Consider the following 19,202-nt stretch of genomic DNA (forward strand, 5'->3'; position numbering starts at 1 on the left):
GTGTGCGTGCATGCGGATTGTGTGTGTGAGGATTGTGTGTGTGTGAGGATTGTGTGTGTGTGAGGATTGTGTGTGTGTGAGCATTGTGTGTGTGTGAGGATTGCGTGTGTGTGTGAGGATTTTGTGTGTGAGGATTGTGCGTGTGTGTGAGGATTGTGTGTTTGTGAGGATCGTGTGTGTGTGAGAGGATTGTGTGTGAGGATTGTGTGTGTGTGTGAGGATTGCGTGTCTGTGTGGATTGTGTGTGTGAGAGAATTGTGTGTGTGTGAGGGTCATGTGTGTGTGTGTGAGGATTGTGTGTGTGAGGATTGTGTGTGTGTGTGAGGATTGTGTGTGTGAGGATTGTGTGTGTGTGAGGATTGTGTGTGTGAGAGGATTGTGTGTGTGAGGATAGTGTGTGCGAGGATTGTGTGTGTGAGGATTGTGTGTGTGTGTGAGGATTGTGTGTGTGTGTGAGGATTGTGTGTTTGTGAGGATCGTGTGTGTGTGTGAGGATCGTATGTGTGAGGATTGTGTGTGTGAGAGGATTGTGTGTGAGGATTGTGTGTGTGTGTGAGGATTGCGTGTCTGTGTGGATTGTGTGTGTGAGAGGATTGTGTGTGTGTGAGGGTCATGTGTGTGTGTGTGAGGATTGTGTGTGTGAGGATTGTGTGTGTGTGTGAGGATTGTGTGTGTGAGGATTGTGTGTGTGTGAGGATTGTGTGTGTGAGAGGGTTGTGTGTGTGTGAGGATTGTGTGTGTGAGGATTGTGTGTGTGAGGATTGTGTGTGTGTGTGAGGATTGTGTGTGTGAGGATTGTGTGTGTGTGAGGATCGTGTTTGTGTGAGGATTGTGTGTGTGAGGATTGGGTGTGTGTGAGGATTGTGTGTGTGAGAGGATCGTGTGTGTGTGAGGATTGTGTGTGTGAGGATTGTGTGTGTGTGTGAGGATTGTGTGTGTGAGGATTGTGTGTATGTGAGGATCGTGTGTGTGTGAGAATTGTGTGTGTGAGGATTGTGTGTATGTGTGAGGACTGCGTGTCTGTGAGGATTGTGTGTGTGTATGAGGATTGTGTGTGTGTGAGGATTGTGTGTATGTGAGAATTGTGTGTGTGAGGATTGTGTGTCTGTGAGAATTGTGTGTGTGAGGATTGTGTTTGTGTGAGGATTGTGTTTGTGTGAGGATTGTGTGAGTATGAGGATTGTGTGTGTGTGAGGATTGTGTGTGTGTGAGGATTGTGTGTGTGTGAGGATTGTGTGTGTGTGAGGATGTGTGTGTGTGAGGATTGTGTGTGTGAGGATTGTGTGTATGTGTGAGGATTGCGTGCCTGTGAGGATTGTGTGTATGTGTGAGGATTGCGTGTCTGTGAGGATTGTGTGTGTGTGTGAGGATTGTGTGTGTGAGAGGATCGTGTGTGTGTGAGGATTGTGTGTATGTGAGAATTGTGTGTGTGAGGATTGTGTGTATGTGAGAATTGTGTGTGTGAGGATTGTGTTTGTGTGAGGATTGTGTGTGTGTGAGGATTGTGTGTGTGTGAGGATTGTGTGTGTGTGATGATTGTGTGTGTGTGTGAGGATTGTGTGTGTGAGGATTGTGTGTATGTGAGTATTGTGTGTGTGAGGGTTGTGTGTATGTGAGAATTGTGTGTGTGAGGATTGTGTTTGTGTGAGGATTGTGTGTGTGTGAGGATTGTGTGTGTGTGTGAGGATTGTGTGTGTGTGAGGATTGTGTGTGTGTGAGGATTGTGTGTGTGTGTGAGGATTGTGTGTGTGTGTGAGGATTGTGTGTGTGTGAGGATTGTGTGTGTGTGAGGATTGTGTGTGTGTGAGGATTGTGTGTGAGTGAGGATTGTGTGTGTGTGAGGATTGTGTGTGTGTGAGAATTGTGTGTACGTGAGATTTGTGTGTGTGAGGATTGTGTGTGTGAGGATCGTGTGTGTGTGTGAGGATTGCGTGTCTGTGAGGATTGTGTGTGTGAGAGGATTGTGTGTGTGAGGATCATGTGTGTGTGAGGATTGTGTGTGTGAGGATTGTGTGCGTGCGTGTGGATTGTGTGTGTGAGGATTGTGTGTGTGTGAGGATTGTGTGTGTGTGAGGATTGTGTGTGTGTGAGGATTGTGTGTGTGTGAGCATTGTGTGTGTGTGAGGATTGTGTGTGTGTGTGAGGATTGTGTGTGTGAGGATTGTGTGTGTGTGTGTGAGAATTGTGTGTGTGTGAGGATCGTGTGTGTGTGTGAGGAATGTATGTGTGAGGATTGTGTGTGTGAGAGGATCGTGTGTGTGTGAGGATCGTGTGTGTGAGGATTGTGTGTGTGAGGATTGTGTGTGTGTGTGAGGATTGTGTGTGTGAGAATTGTGTGTGTGTGAGGATCGTGTGTGTGTGAGGATTGTGTGTGTGAGGATTGTGTGTGTGAGGATTGTGTGTGTGTGAGGATTGTGTGTGTGTGTGAGGATTGTGTGTGTGAGGATTGTGTGTGTGTGAGGATCGTGTGTGTGTGAGGATTGTGTGTGTGAGGATTGTGTGTATGTGTGAGGACTGCGTGTCTGTGAGGATTGTGTGTGTGTATGCGGATTGTGTGTGTGTGAGGATTGTGTGCATGTGAAAATTGTGTGTGAGGATTGTGTGTCTGTGAGAATTGTGTGTGTGAGGATTGTGTTTGTTTGAGGATTGTGTTTGTGAGGATTGTGTGTGTGTATGAGGATTGTGTGTGTGTGAGGATTGTGTGTGTGTGAGGATTGTGTGTGTGTGAGGATTGTGTGTGTGTGTGTGAGGATTGTGTGTGTGTGAGGATTGTGTGTGTGTGAGGAGAGTGTGTTTGTATGAGGATTGTGTGTGTGTGTGAGGATTGTGTGTGTGTGTGAGGATTGTGTGTGTGTGAGGATCGTGTGTGTGTGTGAGGATTGTGTGTGTGAGGATTGTGTGTGTGAGAGGATTGTGTGTGTGAGGATCGTGTGTGTGTGTGAGGATTGCGTGTCTGTGAGGATTGTGTGTGTGAGAAGATTGTGTGTGTGTGAGGATCATGTGTGTGTGAGGATTGTGTGTGTGAGGATTGTGTGTGTGTGTGTGAGGATTGTGTGTGTGAGGATTGTGTGTGTGTGAGGATTGTGTGTTGGAGAGGATCGTGTGTGTGTGAGGATTGTGTGTGTGAGGATTGTGTGTGTGTTTTTGAGGAATGTGTGTGAGGATTGTGTGTGTGAGGATCGTGTGTTTTTGAGGATTGTGTGTGTGAGAGGATCGTGTGTGTGTGAGGATTGTGTGTGTGAGGATTGTGTGTGTGTGTGAGGATTGTGTGTGTGAGAATTGTGTGTGTGTGAGGATCGTGTGTGTGTGAGGATTGTGTGTGTGAGGATTGTGTGTATGTGTGAGGATTGCGTGTCTGTGAGGATTGTGTGTGTGAGAGGATTGTGTGTGTGTGAGGATTGTGTGTATGTGAGAATTGTGTGTGTGAGGATTGTGTGTATGTGAGAATTGTGTGTGTGAGGATTGTGTTTGTGTGAGGATTGTGTGTGTGTGAGGATTGTGTGTGTGTGAGGATTGTGTGTGTGTGATGATTGTGTGTGTGTGTGAGGATTGTGTGTGTGTGAGGATTGTGTGTTTGTGAGAATTGTGTGTGTGAGGATTGTGTGTATGAGAATTGTGTGTGTGAGGATTGTGTTTGTGTGAGGATTGTGTGTGTGTGAGGATTGTGTGTGTGTGCGAGGATTGTGTGTGTGTGAGGATTGTGTGTGTGTGACGATTGTGTGTGTGTGTGAGGATTGTGCGTGTGTGTGTGTGTGAGGCTTGTGTGTGTGTGTGAGGATTGTGTGTGTGAGGATTGTGTGTGTGTGAGGATTGTGTGTGTGTGAGGATTGTGTGTGTGTGACGATTGTGTGTGTGTGTGAGGATTGTGTGTGTGTGTGTGTGTGTGTGAGGCTTGTGTGTGTGTTTGAGGATTGTGTGTGTGTGAGGATTGTGTGTGTGTGAGGATTGTGTGTGTGTGAGGATTGTGTGTGTGTCAGGATTGTGTGTGTGTGAGGATTGTGTGTCTGTGAGGATTGTGTGTGTGTGAGGATTGCGTGTCTGTGAGGATTGCGTGTCTGTGAGGATTGTGTGTGTGTGAGGATTGCGTGTCTGTGAGGATTGTGTGTCTGTGAGGATTGCGTGTCTGTGAGGATTGTGTGTCTGTGAGGATTGTGTGTCTGTGAGGATTGTGTGTGTGTGAGGATTGTGTGTCTGTGAGGATTGTGTGTCTGTGAGGATTGTGTGTCTGTGAGGATTGTGTGTGTGTGAGAATTGTGTGTATGTGAGAATTGTGTGTCTGTGAGGATTGTGTGTCTGTGAGGATTGTGTGTCTGTGAGGATTGTGTGTCTGTGAGGATTGTGTGTGTGTGAGAATTGTGTGTCTGTGAGGATTGTGTGTGTGTGAGGATTGTGTGTCTGTGAGGATTGTGTGTCTGTGAGGATTGTGTGTCTGTGAGGATTGTGTGTGTGTGAGGATTGCGTGTCTGTGAGGATTGCGTGTCTGTGAGGATTGTGTGTGTGTGAGGATTGCGTGTCTGTGAGGATTGTGTGTCTGTGAGGATTGCGTGTCTGTGAGGATTGTGTGTCTGTGAGGATTGTGTGTCTGTGAGGATTGTGTGTGTGTGAGGATTGTGTGTCTGTGAGGATTGTGTGTCTGTGAGGATTGTGTGTGTGTGAGAATTGTGTGTATGTGAGAATTGTGTGTCTGTGAGGATTGTGTGTCTGTGAGGATTGTGTGTCTGTGAGGATTGTGTGTCTGTGAGGATTGTGTGTGTGTGAGAATTGTGTGTCTGTGAGGATTGTGTGTGTGTGAGGATTGTGTGTCTGTGAGGATTGTGTGTCTGTGAGGATTGTGTGTGTGTGAGGATTGTGTGTCTGTGAGGATTGTGTGTGTGTGAGGATTGTGTGTCTGTGAGGATTGTGTGTGTGTGAGGATTGTGTGTGTGTGAGGATTGTGTGTGTGTGAGGATTGTGTGTCTGTGAGGATTGTGTGTCTGTGAGGATTGTGTGTGTGTGAGGATTGTGTGTCTGTGAGGATTGTGTGTGTGTGAGGATTGTGTGTGTGTGAGGATTGCGTGTCTGTGAGGATTGTGTGTGTGTGAGGATTGTGTGTCTGTGAGAATTGTGTGTCTGTGAGGATTGTGTGTCTGTGAGGATTGTGTGTGTGTGAGGATTGTGTGTCTGTGAGGATTGTATGTCTGTGAGGATTGTGTGTCTGTGAGGATTGTGCGTGTGTGAGAATTGTGTGTATGTGAGAATTGTGTGTGTGTGAGGATTGTGTGTGTGTGAGGATTGCGTGTCTGTGAGGATTGCGTGTCTGTGAGGATTGTGTGTCTGTGAGGATTGTGTGTGTGTGAGGATTGTGTGTGTGAGGATTGTGTGTTTGTGTGAGGATTGCGTGTCTGTGAGGATTGTGTGTGTGAGGATTGTGTGTCTGTGAGGATTGTGTGTGTGTGAGGATTGTGTGTGTGTGAGGATTGTGTGTCTGTGAGGATTGCGTGTCTGTGAGGATTGTGTGTCTGTGAGGATTGTGTGTCTGTGAGGATTGTGTGTCTGTGAGGATTGCGTGTCTGTGAGGATTGTGTGTCTGTGAGGATTGTGTGTGTGTGAGGATTGTGTGTGTGTGAGGATTGTGTGTGTGAGGATTGTGTGTCTGTGAGGATTGTGTGTCTGTGAGGATTGTGTGTGTGTGAGGATTGTGTGTGTGTGAGGATTGTGTGTCTGTGAGGATTGCGTGTCTGTGAGGATTGTGTGTCTGTGAGGATTGTGTGTCTGTGAGGATTGTGTGTCTGTGAGGATTGTGTGTGTGTGAGGATTGTGTGTGTGTGAGGATTGTGTGTGTGAGGATTGTGTGTCTGTGAGGATTGTGTGTGTGAGGGAGATGAATGACATCGGTGACTATGTGGGGGGTTGGATCAATAAGCTCGCAGAAGACAGAAAGACTGTGCGGGTGGTGAACAATGAGACAAAAACTTAAAACACACGACAACCTCAGCAGGTCTGACAGCATCTGTGGAGCGAGAATGGAGATCACATTACCAGTCTGGCTGGCTCTTTGTCAAAATGAAAGAGACAAATGGAAATCTTTGGATAGAAGAGCAGTGGGGTTGTGTGTCGTGGGGTACAGGAAGATAGAGATGGGCTGGTCAAATGGGCAGGTAAGTGGCAGATGAAATTTAACCGTGAGAAGTGTGAGGTGCTACACTTTGGAAGGAGTATGCAGCTAATGGCCAGGCACTGGGAAGGTCCGAGGAACAAAGGGACTTTGGTGTGTTTGTCCGTCGATCTCTGAAGACGGGAGGGTGGTGAAATAGGCACTTTATCAATCGAGGCATAGATTACAAAAGCATTGAGGTCATGGGCGGGATTCTCTAATAATGGGGCTATGTCCCCACGGCGACGTGAAAACCGGCACCAATGACTGTGGCGTCAATGGCCCCTGAAAGTTAGGAATTCTCACCTTTCTCGGGGGCTAGGTTGGCGCCGGAGTGATCCCCGCTGGAGCGGAATGGCCTGCGCGAGTTCCCGCATGCGTAGAACGGCCGGCGTATTTGCGTGCATGCGCGGAATGGCTGGCGTGATTCGGCGCATGCACGGGGCTTCCCTCCTCCGTTCCGACGTTATGGGCCAGGGTTTAGAGAGCCCCAAAGTGTATCATGGAGTTCACCTGACCCACGACTTTTAATAGATTGTGGTATGGGGAGCACACGGCCCACTCTACAGGTGTGGGACAGCAGAAATGGAAAAGTATTTTTTAAAGCAAAACAATGTTTATTCTATGAACTCAAGTTAACCTTTTTAAAACATACAGTGAACATCTTAGCAACCATTAATTCAAATACACCCCCCAAAGAATAAAACACTAAGTAATCCTTCATAACTTCCCAACAACATCCAGAAGACTTAAGAAACACCTTTTAACAGAAGCACGTTAGGTTTACATTCAGTATTGAGAACATTTATAATTCTGAATTCACCAATAGGGCAGCACGGTTGCATTGTGGTTAGCACAATTGCTTCACAGCTCCAGGGTCCCAGGTCCGATTCCCCGTTGGGTCACTGTCTGTGTGGAGTCTGCACATCCTCCCCGTGTGGACGTGGGTTTCCTCCGGGTTTTCCGATTTCCTCCCACAATCCAAAGATGTGCAGGTTAGGTGGATTGGCCATGATAAATTGCCCTTAGTGTCCAAAATTGCCCTTAGTGTTGGGTGGGGTTGCTGGGTTATGGGGATAGGGTGGAGGTGTTGACCTTGGGTAGGGTGCTCTTTCCAGGAGCCGGTGCAGACTCGATGGGCCGGGTGGCCTCCTTCTGCACTGCAAATTCTATGATATGAAAATGATCAGGAGACAGTCTTTTCATGGCAGAGAGATCAACAGTACACCTGCTCTGTCTGGCTTCAGCTCCAACACTGAAAACGAAACTAAAACACCCTGCAGCAAACAGCCTAAAATGAAAGTAAAGAGCTGACAGACAGTCCAGCTCCACCCACACTCTGACATCACTGATAAACACCCATTCCTTAAAGGTACTGTCACATGACACCTGCCCCCGGGCAATACAGGGGCCCGGCGCGGAGTAAAGTATGTCCCCACGGAACCAGACGGCCGGCGATCGTTAGGCCCCGATTGCGGGCCAGGCCACCATGGGGGCCCCCCCCCAAAGGTCGGATCCCCCTGCCCCCCCCCTCCAGGACAGCCCCCGCACACTCACCATCCAGGTCCCGCTTGTGGGAGGTGAGTAATCCACGCCGAAACTCGTCGACCACTCGGCCCATCGGGGCCCGGAGAATCGCCGGGGGGGGGGGGGGCCCTGTCAATGGCCCCCCCCTCCAGCGCCCGAAAAACGGCAGCAGACAATGGGGAAGCTGGCGTCGGGGCGGCGGGCCTCGGGGATTCTCCCACCCCGCTCCGGGCCGGAGAATCCCGGCCCATGTTGGAGTTGTATGGAACGTTTGTGAATCCACAGCTTGAGTGAGGTGTGGGAAGTTTCGGGGGGATTTCAGGGAAAACCCTTTTCCCCGGAGGGTGGTGACGGTCTGGAATACACTGCCTGGGAGAGTGGTACAGGCGGGTTGCCTCACATCCTTTAACAAGTACCTGGGTGAGCATACTCTTTTTGTGCAGCGCCTTACCGTGTCGGGGTGGACAAAGCTCTCCGTGCTCCCGGAGTCGAAGAGGCAGGGGGTCTCGTTCCCGTTGACCCGGACGACTATCATGGAGTTCTTTAGCGGTTTCGGCTGCGACTGGTCGAGGGTCACCGCGCCCAGCTGCGGGTAGCCTGCGTGGTCGGTGGAGTCACTAGATGGCGGCCCCCATGTGTCGCACGTTTCGGACGGGATAGAAGATGGCGGCCAAGATGGCCGCCCCCATCGGTCGCACACGTGTCGGTCGGTGCCGGGGCCGGCGGCCAAGATGGCAGCCCCCATGAGTCGCACGTGTCGGCCAGTGTTGGGGCCGGCGGCCAAGATGGCGGCCCCCACAATTCGCACAATGCCGATGCCGCATCTGGAGGGGGCGTTCCGGGCAGGCACGCAGCCACATTGCGGGGTCTGCGAGTCCATAGGTCGGGCCTGGTGCGTTTTCGATTTCTGGGCCTTAGGTGGACCCAGACAGACTCTCGCGTAGTGCCCCTTTTTCCCGCAGTCGCTGTACGTCGCTGAGCGGGCTGGGCAACGCTGCCGGGGGTGTTGGCCCTGGCCGCAGAAGTAGCATTGCGGTTCTCCGGGCTGGGCTGGCAGACGCGCGGCACAGGCCTCTAACATAGGCGGGTCCGACGGGGGCCGCGACGATGGTGTCCACGGGGGGTTCGTCGGGCCCGCGGGGAACGCGCTAAGGTTCTGGTAGGCCACCCCTAGCGAGATAGCTTAGTTTACCGTTTCCCGCAGGTCGGAGGTCCCGTTTTCCAGCAGACGCTGCCTGATATAGTTCGAGCGGACCCCCGCCACGTAGGTGTCCCGGATCTGTGAGTTCATATGCTCCTCCGCCGTCACATCACGATAGCTGCAGTTCCTCGCGAATAGGGTCAGGGTTTCCAGATACTCGTCCAGCGATTCTCCGGCGCGTTGACGGCGAGTAGTGGGGAGGTGTCTAGTGAACACCTCGTTTACAGGTTCACGAAGTGCGCCTTGAGGGTTGCGACCGCCTCCTCGTACGTGGCCGCTTTCTCAATCATTACCGAGATTCGATGGCTCACCCGAGCGTGGAGGAGTCGCAGTTTGAGGGTCTCCGAGGGACCCGTTGTGGAGGAGTCGATGTAGGCCTCGAAGCATCGAAGCCAATGTTCAAATATTTCCTTGGCTTTGGACGCGCGGGCGTCGAGTTCGAGCCTGTCTGGCTTTAGAGCGGCTTCCATGGTGCTGTCTATTACTAAGAAATTGATATACCTTCAATTCACCAAGAGGCCGAGAAAGCGAGTGAACGTAAGGCTTTATTAGTCGTGAACTTGCCTAGCCAGAGTCGGTTGTGCAGATGAGTGCCACCCGTAGGTGGCTGGGTTATATATGGCCCCGGTGAGGGCGGAGCCAGAGGCGGAGCCCACCGGCGTGACAGTACAGTATCTGGAAGCAGGTCGTATCACCACTTCCAGGTCAAAGGTTACATTAGGTGGATACAATGTTGCAGTGTCATGCATTATGGTGAGTACATTCACCACACTTTGTATCTAACCCCGTGCTGTACCTGTCCTGGGAGTGTTTGATGGGGACAGTGTAGAGGGAGCTTTACTCTGTATCTAACCACGTGCTGTACCTGTCCTGGGAGTGTTTGATGGGGACAGTGTAGAGGGAGCTTTACTCTGTATCTAACCACGTGCTGTACCTGTCCTGGGAGTGTTTGATGGGGACAGTGTAGAGGGAGCTTTACTCTGTATCTAACCCCGTGCTGTACCTGTCCTGGGAGTGTTTGATGTGGACAGTGTAGAGGGAGCTTTACTCTGTATCTAACCCCGTGCTGTACCTGTCCTGGGAGTGTTTGATGTGGACAGTGTAGAGGGAGCTTTACTCTGTATCTAACCCCGTGCTGTACCTGTCCTGGGAGTGTTTGATGTGGACAGTGCAGACGGAGCTTTACTCTGTATCTAACCCCGTGCTGTCCCTGTCCTGGGAGTGTTTGATGGGGACAGTGTCGAGGGAGGTTTACTCTGTATCTAACCCCGTGCTGTCCCTGTCCTGGGAGTGTTTGATGGGGACAGTGTAGAGGGAGCTTTACTCTGTATCTAACCCCGTGCTGTACCTGTCCTGGGAGTGTTTGATGGGGACAGTGCAGACGGAGCTTTACTCTGTATCTAACCCCGTGCTGTATCTGTCCTGGGAGTGTTTGATGGGGACAGTGTAGAGGGAGCTTTACTCTGTATCTAACCCCGTGCTGTACCTTTCCTGGGAGTGTTTGATGGGGACAGTGTAGAGGGAGCTTTACTCTGTATCTAGCCCCGTGCTGTACCTGTCCTGGGAGTGTTTGATGGGGACAGTGTAGAGGGAGCTTTACTCTGTATCTAACCCCGTGCTGTACCTGTGTTGGGAGTGTTTGATGTGGACAGTGCAGACGGAGCTTTACTCTGTATCTAACCCCGTGCTGTACCTGTCCTGGGAGTGTTTGATGTGGGCAGTGCAGACGGAGCTTTACTCTGTATCTAACCCCGTGCTGTACCTGTCCTGGGAGTGTTTGATGGGGACAGTGTAGAGGGAGCTTTACTCTGTATCTAACCCCGTGCTGTCCCTGTCCTGGGAGTGTTTGATGGGGACAGTGTAGAGGGAGGTTTACTCTGTACCTAACCCCGTGCTGTCCCTGTCCTGGGAGTGTTTGATGGGGACAGTGTAGAGGGAGCTTTACTCTGTAACTAACCCCGTGCTGTACCTGTCCTGGGAGTGTTTGATGGGGACAGTGTAGAGGGAGCTTTACTCTGTATCTAACCCCGTGCTGTCCCTGTCCTGGGAGTGTTTGATGAGGACAGTGTAGAGAGAGCTTTACTCTGTATCTAACCCCGCGCTGTCCCTGTCCTGGGAGTGTTTGATGGGGACAGTGCAGACGGAGCTTTACTCTGTATCTAACCCCGTGCTGTATCTGTCCTGGGAGTGTTTGATGGGGACAGTGTAGAGGGAGCTTTACTCTGTATCTAACCCCGTGCTGTACCTTTCCTGGGAGTGTTTGATGGGGACAGTGTAGAGGGAGCTTTACTCTGTATCTAGCCCCGTGCTGTACCTGTCCTGGGAGTGTTTGATGGGGACAGTGTAGAGGGAGCTTTACTCTGTATCTAACCCCGTGCTGTACCTGTCCTGGGAGTGTTTGATGTGGACAATGTAGAGGGAGCTTTACTCTGTATCTAACCCCGTGCTGTACCTGTCCTGGGAGTGTTTGATGTGGACAGTGTAGAGGGAGCTTTACTCTGTATCTAACCCCGTGCTGTACCTGTCCTGGGAGTGTTTGATGTGGACAGTGCAGACGGAGCTTTACTCTGTATCTAACCCCGTGCTGTACCTGTCCTGGGAGTGTTTGATGGGGACAGTGTAGAGGGAGCTTTACTCTGTATCTAACCCCGTGCTGTACCTGTCCTGGGAGTGTTTGATGTGGACAGTGCAGACGGAGCTTTACTCTGTATCTAACCCCGTGCTGTACCTGTCCTGGGAGTGTTTGATGGGGACAGTGTAGAGGGAGCTTTACTCTGTCTCTAACCCCGTGCTGTACCTGTCCTGGGAGTGTTTGATGGGGACAGTGTAGAGAGAGCTTTACTCTGTCTCTAACCCCGTGCTGTACCTGTCCTGGGAGTGTTTGATGTGGACAGTGTAGAGGGAGCTTTACTCTGTATCTAACCCCGTGCTGTACCTGTCCTGGGAGTGTTCGATGGGGACAGTGTAGAGAGAGCTTTACTCTGTCTCTAACCCCGTGCTGTACCTGTCCTGGGAGTGTTTGATGGGGACAGTGCAGACGGAGCTTTACTCTGTATCTAACCCCGTGCTGTACCTGTCCTGGGAGTGTTTGATGGGGACAGTGTAGAGGGAGCTTTACTCTGTATCTAACCCCGTGCTGTACCTGTCCCGGGAGTGTTTGATGTGGACAGTGTAGAGGGAGCTTCACTCTGTATCTAACCCCGTGCTGTACCTGTCCTGGGAGTGTTTGATGGGGACAGTGTAGAGGGAGCTTTACTCTGTATCTAACCCCGTGCTGTACCTGTCCTGGGAGTGTTTGATGGGGACAGTGTAGAGGGAGCTTCACTCTGTATCTAACCCCGTGCTGTACCTGTCCTGGGAGTGTTTGATGGGGACAGTGTAAGGGAGCTTTACTCTGTATCTAACCCCGTGCTACAATGGGCAGACTTTTAAGCTGTATGGGAATCGGCACCCTGTACCTACTAAGTCACCCAGGCTTCTCAATGGCTGCTTGTTGGTTTCAATTAATCAAGCGATGCTGGGAAGTGTTGCCAAGGGTGGTGAGGCTGACACTGTGTGGGATATGCGGTGGATGTGAGGCTGTGTTCGTTGGCAGGGTTGTTTGGGGCTGGTGGGCCGGCGGGGCTGAGGGAACTGTAGTAGGGGCAGGACCGTGGCTGAAACTCCGCGTAGTGCATCATCTGCGCGGACCCACACTGCACATGGATATAATTGTGAGAGGGGCTGGAGGCGTTGGTGAAATTTGGGATTGCGGGGGTTGGGAGTGGTGGTGATTGGGGAGTTATCTCTGTGACTGGGCTCCCAATATTGATCCTGGAGAGAAATCCATAATCCCAGGTCAAATCCCACCCGTCTTGTTGGTGGTTGTGGGATCTTGCTATGCGGAAAACAGCTCCGCTGCCCCCATGGCCTCCGCGTGCATCCAGAACGGTCTCGAGTCGAGGCAGCAATGTGGGTAAGGTACCCATCCACCAGTCCGAGCTTGCTGTGTAGAGATGGCTGTGAATACGGGCTAGGTTTTGTTGAGAGAGCAGTGGGAGCATGGCGATGTGCGGCCTATTTGACCTTTGACCCCCCCCCCCCCCGCCCCCCCAAGGAAGAGTTGCAGGGAGAGGCGACCCTTTATCAAGGGACACGGAGGAGCCAGGGATTTTGGGGAAGATGCATTTGAGAACAGTTCTCGAGTTTGAGTTTGGAATTGGTTAAAACGACATAAAACGGAGGGCAAGGGGTCCAAAATGGAGCCAGCTTTCGCTGCAAAATGGAGGGTCCATTGCGTGCCTCAAAGATTCCCGAAAATGTTTTAAATCATGATTACTCGCCCCAGGGAACATTCTGCCAGAGAGGGAAAGGCATTGGAGGTGAATAAAACACATGGGTGTGCTGGAAGTATACGTCAGTGAAGGATGTGGTCTACATTTCAATCACCCCCTCTCTCCTTCTCTCCCTCTCTCTGTTGCTAGGCCGCTGGCCGTCCCACTCGGCTGCTCCGCTTGGCTGATCCCTTTCCACGTTCCTTAGCGAACCCTGTCCTGCCGCCGGATGTCGGAGTGTGAGAAAGTCCTCGTCCATTGTCCAGGATGCGAGTCCCAGGCGGATCCTGGGAAAGACGCCGTCCGCAATGGTGAGTGCGCTATTTTTACTTTGTCGCCAAGGCTGGTTGGACTGCGCCAGGGCAGATCGAGTTGCAGATTGGGGGGGGGGAAGCAGGATGGGGATGAAAGGCCCCTGCATCCTTCAATATCCCACCCAGTCCCTGGTCACTGTTGGGTGTGTGGCTAGGGGGCAACCACACTGTTCTCAGTATTGCAAGTGGGATAGGGAGACAGGAACTACTATGTACAGTATCAATACAGTGCCGAAGGCGGCCATCCAGCTGCACCAACTCTCCAAAAGTGCCCCCTCAACTAGGGCCAATTCACAGCCCTCTCCACTTGACCCCACCTGACATGTGGACACTGAGGGCAATTTTTAGCAGGGCCAATCCACCTAACCGGCACAGCTTTGGACAGTGGGAGGAAACCGGAGCATCCGGAGGAGACCCGGGCAGAACGTGCAGACTCTACACAGACAGTCAGCTGAGGCCGGAATCGAACCCGGGTCCCTGGTGCTGTGAGGCAGCAGTGCTCACCACTCTGCCACCCTGGGTGAGGGAGGAGGCAGATTCCAAGTGTGATACGGGGAACGGACTGTGTATTCCACATGGAACAGGGAGACAGTATTCCAAGTGGGATGCAGAGACGGGAAAGGTGCACAGTATTCCAAGTGGGATACAGAGACGGGAAAGGTGCACAGTATTCCAAGTGGGATACAGAGACGGGAAAGGTGCACAGTATCCCAAGTGGGATACAGAGACGGGAAAGGTGCACAGTATTCAAAGTGGGATGCAGAGACGGGAAAGGTGCACAGTATTCCAAGTGGGATGCAGAGATGGGAAACGTGCACAGTATTCCAAGTGGGATACAGAGACGGGAAAGGTGCACAGTATTCCAAGTGGGATACAGAGATGGGAAAGGTGCACAGTATTCCAAGTGGGATGCAGAGATGGGAAACGTGCACAGTATTCCAAGTGGGATACAGAGACGGGAAAGGTGCACAGTATTCCAAGTGGGATACAGAGACGGGAAAGGTGCACAGTATTCCAAGTGGGATACAGAGACGGGAAAGGTGCACAGTATTCCAAGTGGGATACAGAGACGGGAAAGGTGCACAGTATTCCAAGTGGGATACAGAGACGGGAAAGGTGCACAGTATTCCAAGTGGGATACAGAGACGGGAAAGGTGCACAGTATTCCAAGTGGGATACAGAGACGGGAAAGGTGCACAGTATTCCAAGTGGGATACAGAGACGGGAAAGGTGCACAGTATTCCAAGTGGGATACAGAGACGGGAAAGGTGCACAGTATTCCAAGTGGGATACAGAGACGGGGAAGGTGCACAGTATTCCAAGTGGGATACAGAGACGGGAAAGGTGCACAGTATTCCAAGTGGGATACAGAGACGGGAAACGTGCACAGTATTCCAAGTGGGATACAGAGACGGGGAAGGTGCACAGTATTCCAAGTGGAATACAGAGACGGGAAAGGTGCACAGTATTCCAAGTGGGATACAGAGACGGGAAACGTGCACAGTATTCCAAGTGGGATACAGAGACGGGGAAGGTGCACAGTATTCCAAGTGGGATACAGAGACGGGGAAGGTGCACAGTATTCCAAGTGGGATACAGAGACGGGGAAGGTGCACAGTATTCCAAGTGGGATACAGAGACGGGAAACGTGCACAGTATTCCAAGTGGGATACAGAGACGGGAAAGGTGCACAGTATTCCAAGTGGGATACAGAGACGGGAAAGGTGCACAGTATTCCAAGTGGGATACAGAGACGGGAAAGGTGCACAGTATTCCAAGTGGGATACAGAGACGGGAAAGGTGCACAGTATTCCAAGTGGGATAAAGAGACGGGAAAGGTGCACAGTATTCCAAGTGGGATACAGAGACGGGAAAGGTGCACAGTATTCCAAGTGGGATAAAGAGACGGGAAAGGTGCACAGTATTCCAAGTGGGATACAGAGATGGGAAAGGTGCACAGTATTCCAAGTGGGATACAGAGACGGGAAAGGTGCACAGTATTCCAAGTGGGATACAGAGACGGGAAAGGTGCACAGTATCCTAAGTGGGATACAGAGACGGGAAATGTGCACAGTATTCCAAGTGGGATACAGAGACGGGAAAGGTGCACATTATTCCAAGTGGGATACAGAGACGGGAAAGGTGCACAGTATTCCAAGTGGGATACAGAGACGTGGAAAGGTGCACAGTATTCCAAGTGGGATAGAGAGACGGGAAAGGTGCACAGTATTCCAAGTGGGAGACAGAGACGGGAAAGGTGCACAGTATTCCAAATGGGATACAGAGACGGGAAAGGTGCACAGTATTCCAAGTGGGATACAGAGACGGGAAAGGTGCACAGTATTCCAAGTGGGATACAGAGACGGGAAAGGTGCACAGTATTCCAAGTGGGATACAGAGACGGGAAAGGTGCACAGTATTCCAAGTGGGATACAGAGACGGGAAAGGTGCACAGTATTCCAAGTGGGATACAGAGACGGGAAAGGTGCACAGTATTCCAAGTGGGATACAGAGACCGGAACTGTGCACAGTATTCCAAGTGGGATAGGGAGACGGAACTGTGCACAGTATTCCAAGTGGGATAGAGAGACCAGAACAGTGCACAGTATTCCAAGTGGGATATAGCGATGGGAACTGTGCACAGTATTCCAAGTGGGACACGGAGACTGGAACTGTGCGCGGTATTCCAAGTGGGATATAGAGATGGGAACAGTGCACAGTATTCCAAGTGGGACACGGAGACCGGAACTGTGCACAGTATTCCAAGTGGGATACGGAGACTGGAACTGTGCGCAGTATTCCAAGTGGGACACGGAGACCGGAACTGTGCTCAGTATTCCAAGTGGGATACGGAGACCGGAACTGTGCACAGTATTCAGAGTGGGATATACAGACCGGAACAGTGCACAGTATTCCAAGTGGGATAAGGAGACCGGAACTGTGCACAGTATTCCAAGTGGGATATACAGACCGGAACAGTGCGCAGTATTCCAAGTGGGATATACAGACCGGAACGGTGCTCAGTATTCCAAGTGGGATATACAGACCGGAACTGTGCACAGTATTCCAAGTGGGATATACAGACCGGAACAGTGCGCAGTATTCCAAGTGGGATACAGAGACCAGAACAGTGCACAATATTCCAAGTGGGATACGGAGACTCGAACCTGTGCGGAACCTTACTTTGGCCCAATTTGTGGGCAGTTCTGTGATGGATATGGAGACACATGAGGGGGGGGGGGGAAAGGGGTGGGCAGAACGACAAGGACAATCCCAGAAGTGAGTGGGGAGAATGTGGGACTCGCTCCCATGGGGAGTGGGGAGAATGTGGGACTCGCTCCCATGGGGAGTGGGGAGAATGTGGGACTCGCTCCCACAGGAAGCGGGGAGAATGTGGGACTCGCTCCCACAGACAGTGGGGAGAATGTGGATCTCGCTCCCACGGGGAGTGAGGAGAATGTGGGACTCGCTCCCAGGGGGAGTGGGGAGAATGTGGAACTCACTCCCACGGGGAGTGGGGAGAATGTGGGACTCGCTCCCACGGGGAGTGGGGAGAATGTGGGACTCGCTCCCAGGGGGAGTGGGGAGAATGTGGAACTCGCTCCCACGGGGAGTGGGGAGAATGTGGGACTCGCTCCCACAGGAAGCGGGGAGAATGTGGGACTCGCTCCCACAGACAGTGGGGAGAATGTGGATCTCGCTCCCACGGGGAGTGAGGAGAATGTGGGACTCGCTCCCAGGGGCAGTGGGGAGAATGTGGAACTCACTCCCACGGGGAGTGGGGAGAATGTGGGACTCGCTCCCACGGGGAGTGGGGAGAATGTGGGACTCGCTCCCAGGGGGAGTGGGGAGAATGTGGAACTCGCTCCCACGGGGATTGGGGAGAATGTGAAACTCGCTCCCACGGGGAGTGGGGAGAATGTGGAACTCGCTCCCACGGGGAGTGGGGAGAATGTGGAACTCGCTCCCACGGGGAGTGGGGAGAATGTGGAACTCGCTCCCACGGTGAGTGGGGAGAATGTGGGACTCGCTCCCACGGGGAGTGGGGAGAATGTGAAACTCGCTCCCACGGGGAGTGGGGAGAATGTGGGACTCGCTCCCACGGGGAGTGGGGGGAATGTGGGGCTCGCTCCCACGGGGAGTGGGGAGAATGTGGGACTCGTTCCCACGGGGAGTGGGGAGAATGTGGGACTCGCTCCCACAGGGAGTGGGGAGAATGTGGGACTCGCTCCCACAGGGAGTGGGGAGATTGTGGAACTTGCTCCCACAGGGACTGGGGAGAATGTGGTACTCGCTCCCATGGGGAGTGGGGGGAATGTGCGACTCGCTCCCACAGGGAGTGGGGAGAATGTGAAACTCGCTCCCACGGGGAGTGGGGAGAATTTGAAACTTGCTCCCACAGGGAGTGGAGAGAATGTGGTACTTGCTCCCACGGGGAGTGGGGAGAATGTGGAACTCGCTCCCACGGGGAGTGGGGAGAATGTGGAACTCGCTCCCACGGGCAGTGGGGAGAATGTGGGACTCGCTCCCACGGGGAGTGGGGAGAATGTGAAACTTGCTCCCACAGGGAGTCATAGAAGTTTACAGCATGGAAACAGGCCCTTCGGCCCAACCAGTCCATGCCGCCCAGTTTTTACCATTAAGCTAGTCCCAGTTGCCCGCACTTGGCCCATAACCCTCTATACCCATCTTACCCATGTAACTATCTAAATGCTTTTTAAAAGACACAATTGTACCCGCCTCTACTACTACCTCTGGCAGCCCATTCCAGACACTCACTACCCTCTGAGTGAAGAAATTGCCCCTCTGGGCCCTTCTGAATCTCTCCCCTCTCACCTTAAACCTATGCCCTCTAGTTTTAGACTCCCCTACCTTTGGGAAAAGATGTTGACTATCTACCTTATCTATGCCCCTCATTATTTTATAGACCTCTATAAGATCACCCCTAAGCCTCCTACGCTCCAGGGAAAAATGTCCCAGTCTATCCAGCCTCTCCTTATAACTCAAACCATCAAGTCCCGGCAACATCCTAGTAAATCTTTTCTGTACTCTTTCTAGTTAAATAATATCCTTTCTATAATAGGGTGACCAGAACTGCACACAGTATTCCAAGTGTGGCCGTACCAATGTCTTGTACAACTTCAACAAGACGTCCCAACTCCTGTATTCAATGTTCTGACCAATGAAACCAAGCATGCCGAATGCTTTCTTCACCACCCTGTCCACCTGCGACTCCACCTTCAAGGAGCTATGAACCTGTACTCCTAGATCTCTTTGTTCTATAACTCTCCCCAATGCCATACCATTAACTGAGTAGGTCCTGGCCTGATTCGATCTGCCAAAATGCATCACCTCACATTTATCTAAATTAAACTCCATCTGCCATTCGTCGGCCCACTGGCCTAATTGATCAAGATCCCGTTGCAATCCTAGATAACCTTCTTCACTATCCACTGTGCCACCAATCTTGGTGTCATCTGCAAACTTACTAACCATGCCTCCTAAATTTTCATCCAAATCATTAATATAAATCACAAATAACAGTGGACCCAGCACCGATCCCTGAGGCACACCACTGGTCACAGGCCTCCAGTTTGAAAAACAACCCTCTACAACCACTTCTGCCTTCTGTCGTCCAGCCAATTTTGAATCCAATTGGCAACCTCACCCTGGATCCCGTGAGCTTTAACCTTCTGCAACAACCTACCATGCGG

The 19,202-nt window shown here is 51.7% G+C and overlaps 1 protein-coding gene across 2 annotated transcripts in view; it reads left to right on the forward strand.

Moving 5' to 3' along the window:
* LOC140398974 (uncharacterized) overlaps positions 1-19,202 on the forward strand; it is a 185,641-nt gene that overhangs the window by 34,775 nt on the left and 131,664 nt on the right. For both annotated transcript variants that reach the window (XM_072487994.1, XM_072487993.1), the window contains exon 2: positions 13,325-13,485. In XM_072487994.1, coding sequence (XP_072344095.1) covers positions 13,404-13,485 — 82 coding nt within the window. In that variant the 5' untranslated portion in view covers positions 13,325-13,403. The remainder of the gene's footprint in view (positions 1-13,324; positions 13,486-19,202) is intronic.

The sequence above is a fragment of the Scyliorhinus torazame genome, chromosome 22 (assembly GCF_047496885.1).
Source record: "Scyliorhinus torazame isolate Kashiwa2021f chromosome 22, sScyTor2.1, whole genome shotgun sequence".
Taxonomy (NCBI): Eukaryota; Metazoa; Chordata; class Chondrichthyes; order Carcharhiniformes; family Scyliorhinidae; genus Scyliorhinus; species Scyliorhinus torazame.